General features: G+C 37.9%; 2 protein-coding genes across 2 annotated transcripts; both read right to left on the bottom strand.

Annotated features, from left to right (window-relative positions):
- Window positions 1–3196: 3196 nt before the first annotated feature.
- On the bottom strand, window positions 3197–3926 carry LOC127247415 (uncharacterized). Its single transcript, XM_051269242.1, has 2 exons — window positions 3652–3926; window positions 3197–3562 (listed from the first exon to the last, which is right to left on the bottom strand). Exons 1-2 carry the CDS (start codon window positions 3763–3765, stop codon window positions 3197–3199), a joined length of 480 nt encoding a protein of 159 aa, XP_051125199.1. The 5' UTR covers window positions 3766–3926.
- A 534-nt stretch (window positions 3927–4460) lies between these two features.
- LOC127247414 (uncharacterized) lies at window positions 4461–5323 on the bottom strand. The gene is made up of 4 exons (XM_051269241.1): window positions 5295–5323; window positions 5080–5177; window positions 4815–4921; window positions 4461–4727 (listed from the first exon to the last, which is right to left on the bottom strand). The coding sequence occupies exons 1-4, from the start codon at window positions 5321–5323 to the stop codon at window positions 4461–4463; spliced, it is 501 nt and encodes a 166-aa protein (XP_051125198.1).
- Between the last annotated feature and the right edge of the window lie 2862 nt (window positions 5324–8185).

The following is an 8185-nucleotide window of genomic DNA, read 5'->3' as shown; positions in this document are numbered from 1 at the left end:
GTCCCCCAAATTCAGTTGCGCTTAAATGACGCTGAAATCGATAATGGTGATGAAAAAGACTTGGTTCAAAATTCTTGGCAGACTGGTGTACATCAAAGACTAGTGGAAGAGAGCGATTCCACTGAAGAAGTAGTACCAACTCCATTAAGAAGGTCGACTAGAATAAAGTATCCAAATCCCAAGTATGTTAACGCTGCCATAGCGGAAGAAATCGATGCAAAAGAACCTGAGACATTTGAAGAAGCATCCAAAAATCCTGAGTGGATTAAAGCTATGGAGGAAGAAATTGCCGCGCTGAAGCATAATCAAACTTGGGAGCTCATGCCAAAGCCAGAAGATGTGAAACCCATTTCTTGCAAATGGGTATACAAACTAAAGCGCCGCACAGATGGATCAATAGAGCGACATAAAGCTCGACTGGTGGCTCGCGGATTCTCTCAACAGTATGGGCTGGACTATGAAGAAACATTCAGCCCTGTTGCAAAGCTTACAACAGTGAGAGTTTTATTAGCACTTGCTGCAAGCAACAATTGGGATTTGTGGCAGATGGACGTAAAGAATGCATTTCTGCACGGGGAGTTAGATCGAGAAATCTACATGATACAACCGATGGGTTTCTATAGCCACAACCATCCTGAGTATGTTTGCAAGCTTCGAAAGGCACTTTACGGATTGAAACAGGCACCACGGGCATGGTATGGTAAGATAGCTGAATTTCTTACACATAGTGGTTATTTAGTGACATGTGCAGATCCTAGCTTGTTTGTCAAAGCTAATGAAGAGAAGCTAGCTGTTATGCTAGTATATGTGGATGACTTGATCATGACAGGAGACTGGGAAGAAGAAATACAACAAACCAAAAAAAATCTCTCTGTTCGTTTTCAAATGAAGGAGCTTGGACAACTGAAGCACTTTCTTGGCTTAGAAGTAAATCATACTCATGAAGGAATATTTCTTCATCAACACAAGTATTCCACAGAATTATTGAAAAAATTCGGAATGCTTGAATGCAAGCCAATCTCAACACCAATGGAGCAAAATGCCAAATTGTGTGCACATGAAGGGAAAGATCTAGAAGATGCCATGATGTATCGGCAATTAGTGGGCAGTCTCATCTACTTAACGATAACAAGGCCAGACATCTCCTTTGCAGTTAGTGTGATGAGTCGCTATATGCAAAATCCAAAGAAGTCTCACCTAGAAGCAGTCCGACGAATCCTAAGATATGTCAAGAGCACACTTGACTTTGGAATTAAGTTCAGAAGGGACGAAGATTGCAAGCTACTTGGCTACTGTGATGCTGATTATGCAGGAGACCACGATACCCGACGCTCAACTACTGGATACGCTGTCATGTTTGGGTCTGGAGTTGTATCTTGGTGTAGCAAAAGGCAACCAACTGTGTCATTATCGACGACAGAAGCGGAGTATCGAGCAGCAACTATGGCAGCTCAAGAAATCATTTGGCTTGTGCAATTGTTGAAAGAGCTGCATCAACAAGTCAAGTATGATATCTTATTATATTGCGATAACCTATCAGCAATACGTCTTGCCGAAAATCCAGTTTTCCATGCAAGAACTAAGCATGTGGAGGTGCACTACCACTTTATCAGAGAAAAAGTCTTGCAAGATGAGATTAAACTGGAACATATTGGGACAGAAAACCAAGTTGCAGACTTATTCACAAAAGGATTAAGCAGCAACAAATTGGAAAACTTCCGTCAACAACTTGGGTTAGTAAAACGGACTGAAGCTGGTATTGAGGGGGAGTATTGAATAACAAACCAGCATACAAGAAAACATTTTGGTTTCTTTTATTGCCTAGTCAATGCAGTTATATTTTCTATTATTAGTCCTATTATGTAGGAAGCAGTTGTTTCATTTTTTTCTTTTGCGTGTATTAAGGAACCAGTTGTAAGTCTCAGCCTATATAAAAAGGCTTCAGTTTTTCAGCAATAAAAATTATCTTCCTTCTTCGATTCATCTTCGTATTAAAAACACTGTGTGTGTTCAACATGGCGGTGGCGGTGGTGGCAGGCAGGCAGCAGCTAGCTGACTCAGCTTTGTTTTTGTCGTCTTGTGACCGCAACTATTCTTGTATACTGACTGACTGACTGACTGACCTCATCTGTAACTGTCGTTTCATGAATTTTTATTTTTATTTTCAAAAGAAAGAAAGGGTTTTACGATTTTGAATTTTTTTTTTTAAAAAAAAATTTAGTATATGATATAATTTGATATGGTATTTTTTCTTAAAAAAATAATATAAACGAACAATACAAAGATAGTGAATGTTCTCTAAGAAACTGAAGATAATGGTCAAATAAACAAAGTCGATATTATATAAGGGGAAAAAAAAATTGATTACCTCATTTAGCCAACGGAAAGCCATTTTTTTCCAAAAATAGAATTTCAATTTTGTTTAATTTATTTATTCGTTCTATTGTTTATTTTAGTTTCATGATGGAGGATAGTTGCAGTGCTCTATATAATGATCAACGACTTCCTTTAACGATGGTGTGTGTGCTAAGTTTGATACCTTAAATTCTCATCAATTAATCCATTAAATATTTATATTGCAACCCATATTTATTTATTTGTCTGATTTTGACGTGAACTTCAAATATAGACTAGTCAGCATCCAATTGACCAATTGAGAATTCTACTCCAGTTTACCATTATTTTCAAGATTGTTACAATGCCTGCCCTTATTTTCCTCAAATTCTATTTAATCTTATTTCAATTCAAGTCTTGTACCATATCTATTTTTTTATAATAAAGAAAAGTGAAATATTATATATATTTATACAGAGAGAGTGAGTTTTTTTTTTTTTTTTTTTTGTGGTGTTATTTTCGATGCTAAGAAGAAGCAGGTTAGTAAAATATTTGATGTAGAAGACGAGGGTGACGCATGTTTGTCGTTTACAGTTAGAGCGGTTGTAACTGCTCTATCTTCTGCCCGTTTATGGGCCTGCCTAGCCCAATAACCTTTTATTATTTTAAACTTGGGCCTCTAATTTCACAGCCCAATTTTTTCCAAGTGACATTCACTTCTTAAAATTCCTTTCAAAGTGCAATACCAAATATGCTGATAGGTTCAGTTATACCCAAAAAAATACGTATGTTTTCAGAAAAAAAAAAAAAAAAAAAAGCAGAAAATACTAAACGACAGCGCCGCCACCGGCGCCACCGTATCTTAGGAGTTCTTCCGATGCTCTCTGACCGGCTGCCTGATGTGGTCCTCCACGAACTTGTCCACGCCGGCGTCTTCCTCGTTTCCGGCGATCTCCGACGCCTTCTGCTTCATGTGGTGCACGGTGATCCTCACCTTCTCCGCCGCGCCCTTGCCCGTCTCCGCCACCATCCCGGCGGCGTTCTTTGTATTCTCCGCCGCAGTTTGTGCAGAATCCTCGGCCATCTCTTTGACGTCGCGCGCGTATTGTTTGGTTACATCAGCCATCTCCTCTGCGGTGCCTTTGATCTGATTTACGCCTTGTTTTGTCTTGTCCGCCGCCGTGGCCGCGGCGGCGGAGGCCTTCTCCTTCATCCCCTCAGTACTGCCCTTCATTAATTAGGGCAACATGGGAAATGAAATTTTGTAAATTTCAATAATTACCAAGATCCGATTATGATCGATGTTTAGGCACGTACCTCAGATTGTCTGAAAGCAGTACTGAAGCAAACCCCAGAGACATTAATGGCCCCGCCATTGTTGCTGGAGAAGGAGTTGCAGAGTTTGAGAATGGCGCTTTTAGCAATAGACATAGCCGACGACTGCTCAACAAACAAATTCGAAAATATTGTCCTGTGGATTCTCTTTCACTCGATTCTGTTCTTCTCAGTAAATATACAACAGTGAATATCTATATCTATATCTATACATATATAAATGCAGTTAATTTATAACCCCATACAGTAATTAGCATTTGTCTTCAAGATCAGGGAAGAAGTCGACGTAAGCGTCAGACACGTGTAGTTGACGTTGCCACGTGCTTATAACCCCGCCGTTTTGCGGTTCTTGCAGTTTATTATCTATTAGTATAGTATTTTTATTTTAAATATTATACTCCTCGGGTATTAAAATTTTATTTTTTATTAGAAATATTTTATTAAATTTTTATAAACAATTTAAAAGTAAACAGAATTTTTATATTTAATTAAATAAATTTAATTGAATTTTTTATATGATATATAAATTATTTTATAAAAAAACAAAATTTTCTTGATCCATAAAAATTTGAATACAGTATAGTGAATTAGTGATTACTTATATAGAAATGGATATACAATACGCAGTAGAAGAAGAAGAAAATAAGTGATAATGAGAAAATTAGACTGTAAACAAAAATTGGCAACATGAAAAATTAATTTTTGCCGGGTAATGGATGGAATAACATTGGCAAGCTATACCTCCGTGCAAGTTTTACAACAAGAAGGGTGAATGAGAAACCATGTTTTTATCACCGGCAGGGTTTATCATGCTCCACCGGAGCAAGTCGTGAGCGGCGGCAGGGTTTATCATGCTCCACCGGAGCAAGTCGTGAGCGGCGGCAGGGTTTATCATGCTCCACCGGAGCAAGTCGTGAGCGGCGGCGCCGCCGCCGCTGCTGATTATGCTGAACTGGTTCTCCAGGCATTGTGGCTGTGGATATCTGTCGTGGATTATATAAACCTGTTGTTCCACCAATAATGTTTGGTGGCATAGAAATCCCATATGGATTTGGCACCTGTAATTAAAAAGAAAACAAAAAATTAATGACCCTAAGGAAGACGATGATCGTATAATATTGTAAAATAAGAACAGTGGAACAAACCTGGAATGGAGTTGTTGGTATGGATTGAAAATGGTTCGAAGGCCTAGAAGAGTAAGTCGTCCAGAAGACACTCCACCAATCTTGGAGGAATTTTTCTGGAGGGGAATCTGATGCATGATCCAAATTAATCAATCATTTAATTTAAATATATAAATACTCATACAAGAATTAATGTCAACAAACAATTAGTGAGCATAAAACCACTCTCAAGAACAGCAAGAAACAGCCTCGAACATCATATTATGTGAAAGAAGTATTTGTATACCAATAACAGATGAACTCAAACGAGCCTCAGCGGCGAAGGTATCAGCAACTGATCGCATATTATTTGCCACTAAATAGCCGTAAATGCATTTCTCCAGCCTACCAACAAATTATAAACCAGAAAGAAATTACAATCAAAATGTTTAAAACCAAGAAATTTAAGAACTCACTCCAAACTAAGATGGATCAAAAAAGATAAGACTGTACGAAACTTGCCTTTCTTGACTCTCCTGCTTGCCTTCCATGGCAACTGAAGAAGATTGGAAATCAGATCGGAAGCACACAAAACCCAAAAACAGATGAAGGGATGAAGGGGAAAATGATAAGAATTAAGGGAGGAGAAAGGTGTTTATTAATTGGCAATGCGTGTGTGAAAATTTGTTTAAAAAACCACTAAAAACTTGGAGAAAAATCGGTATGAAGTGGGACGATCGGAATGGTTCTTCCCTCCCCTATTTTATTTATCCATTTTTATCTACTAATTATTTAAAAAGATACTCCATATGATAAAAATATCTTAATTTCAATGATTGATTTATACTCTATTGACCTGCACAATGTATAAAATTACCTTGTCGCTATTCATCAATACCATTCAAATTATTTTCATTATTGTTCCAATATACTCATGCCATTGTCACTCAAATATAATTATATATCCATCTCTGCAGATGCACTTCAACCTTAACCCAAAATCCACCCTTTCTTTTCTTTTCTTTTCTCATCCTTTCCAAGAATCAGAATCCTCCCATCGTCCTCACAACTGAAATGGATCCTGTCCACCGACATGATGAAATTCCAGAACACCAGGACGAGAGTAGTGTAAGCCGTGTGTGTTTTAAATTCGAATGCCAGATCACTTGCAATCTTGATTTTCTTGAAAATTTCTTGATTTTGAATACTCTTGGAATCTATAGTTCGTTCCATTAATTAATTGTTTCAGAATACTTGAATCTTTTTTTCGAATCTTGAAAATGAAGCAAGAATCTAATCTTGAATGTGTACAGGTACATGATGCTGGGTCTGATAATGAGCAAGAAGATGTCCCACCAAATCCAATGGCTGACCAAAATGCACAAAGTTTTTCAGCTTTGATGAACAGTAATCTGCCCGAGCAAATTGTATATACAAGATCTGAGAGGCGTATTGTTAGAGTAATACATCGAAATCCCAATGTATTTCATCGACTAGGCAAGTTTATTGGATCCCTACCTAATCAATTCATAATATTAATATACTTTCTTGCTGCATTTATTCACTAGTTATTACATCTTATGAATGAATGAATGATCAAATTTCATATTTTCGTCGCAGGATTTCAAATTGCACGACTCACAAGTATCTCCCTGATCAATAAAAAGACATATTGCTGTGATATTTCCAAGGCTGGAGACTACATAGCTGTTGCTGGAAAGTTTGATGGAGTTGAGTTTGATCATCATCTTTCATTACTTCACTTCTGCTTACAGCTTGACCTTAATTTGTATGAATTCTTTTTCTTACAGGTGATTCTTTGGGACATTAAAAATTCATCCTTGATAACCATCAGGAATAACTTGGGACTTGTAACAGACATTCGATTCAGGACGGATGAAATTGCTCACTCAAACATTTTCATAACTTCTTCTCTTGATGGACCTATTAACATTTTCGATGCAGATGTATGTATTCGACTTTGCTTTTTTCATGTGATTACTTGTAGTGAGTCAGACAGTCAGTCAGTCTCATTGTTAACGCTATTACAGGCTCAGTGTCCTAAGTTCATGAACCCTACTCTTCCTCGCTACTCTTTTCTTCCTCGTCACGACGCCATTTCTGCAGATTTGCATCCAGTAGAGCTAAGTGCATGCTGGCTCTGTGGCGATGGCACGGTCTGGTATTGGAACTTTGGAGGCTCACTTTCTTGTTCTTATATCATTCTTCGGGTCAGTTTATTCGATTCGATTCGATTCTATTCTGTGTTAATTAACGATCATCTTGTCTGAAGTAGCTCTGATGGTGCAACTGCAACTGCAACTGCAACAATATATTAACAGGGAGCTAATCTATTGGTGAGATTCCAGCCTACAAGAGGCCATCTTTTGGCGACTATCATCAGGAACAACATCATCTTGATCGACTGGAAGACTAAGACAATCAAATACAAGTTGGAGGTAATAATTAATTAATATAAATAGTTGCTTGGTGTACTGTACTGTGGTGTTCTTGACCTAATTTTAAATTCCTTGCTCGATTTCAGGGGCACAGGACACGCGTATTGAGTGTAAGCTGGGAACCCTCAGGTGATTTCCTTGCATCTGCGAGCATCGACTGCGCTTTCATTTGGTCGATTGAATTCGGCGGCGCGTGCTTGTACACGCTCCAGCTTCCCAACACTCTATTGACATCGTGTGTATACCACACCGGCCCGGTCAATAACCTAATTTGGGATCCGCAGGCTGTCATTGTGGGGACGACGACGGTATGGAATTAGTTGCAGATTCATACGTACGGATGGGATCGGAGATGATGATTATTATTATTATTATTATTACAGGGAGCCTACTACTTGTGGAGACCAGATGTAAATATTTGTTTATATACGAGGTTTCCCGATGAGCAGAGCGATCCTGCATCTGTTATTTTTTTTGTGCGTGCTGGTTCACCTCACTGTAACAAGATGGGATCAGTCAGCCATGAAGGGACCTTGAAGCTATGGGCGATCAACAACCTTATATAACTCCCCAAAAGACAGAATTTCAATGGCGGAAAGAAGCTCTTAGTGTATAAACAAGCTTTTGCTTCAAGAGAATATGTGCATATATAATGAAACTTTAGGAATTCTTTTCATTTGCTATGCACGAGGAATTTCATTCATTTGCTTACGTTGCTTTTCGATTCGATTCGTGTTTTGTGAATGGGCTGCCATACTCATTTGATAATCATAACAAGACATCAAAGTTATGATATCTATAAATGAATTTTTCTTACGGACTTAACTAAAATATTTTTTTTAATCAATGTCATTTTTTGAAATAAAATCTTTGACGATAAGTTTGATTTTATATTTTTCAACTGTCATTTGAGTTTGTGTTTGATCCTGAAGATCCATATGCATCGTATTAATT

This window comes from Andrographis paniculata, unplaced genomic scaffold (assembly GCF_009805555.1).
Source record: "Andrographis paniculata isolate CXL003 unplaced genomic scaffold, ASM980555v1 Contig32END, whole genome shotgun sequence".
Lineage (NCBI taxonomy): Eukaryota > Viridiplantae > Streptophyta > Magnoliopsida > Lamiales > Acanthaceae > Andrographis > Andrographis paniculata.
Note: the sequence above shows the minus strand (reverse complement) of the source record. Positions and strands in the feature narration are given on the sequence as shown.

Excerpts from the sequence above, each read along its gene's own strand:
- LOC127247414 (XM_051269241.1), bottom strand. The coding sequence starts at position 5,323 with ATGGAAGGCAAGCAGGAGAGTCAAGAAAG. Across the intron at positions 5,178-5,294 it reads AAGCAGGAGAGTCAAGAAAG|GCTGGAGAAATGCATTTACG; the intron begins GCAAGTTTCGTA and ends ATTTGTTGGTAG. Across the intron at positions 4,922-5,079 it reads TTTGAGTTCATCTGTTATTG|ATTCCCCTCCAGAAAAATTC; the intron begins GTATACAAATAC and ends ATCATGCATCAG.
- LOC127247415 (XM_051269242.1), bottom strand. The coding sequence starts at position 3,765 with ATGTCTATTGCTAAAAGCGCCATTCTCAAACTCTGCAACTCCTTCTCC. Across the intron at positions 3,563-3,651 it reads CTGCTTTCAGACAATCTGAG|GGCAGTACTGAGGGGATGAA; the intron begins GTACGTGCCTAA and ends TAATTAATGAAG.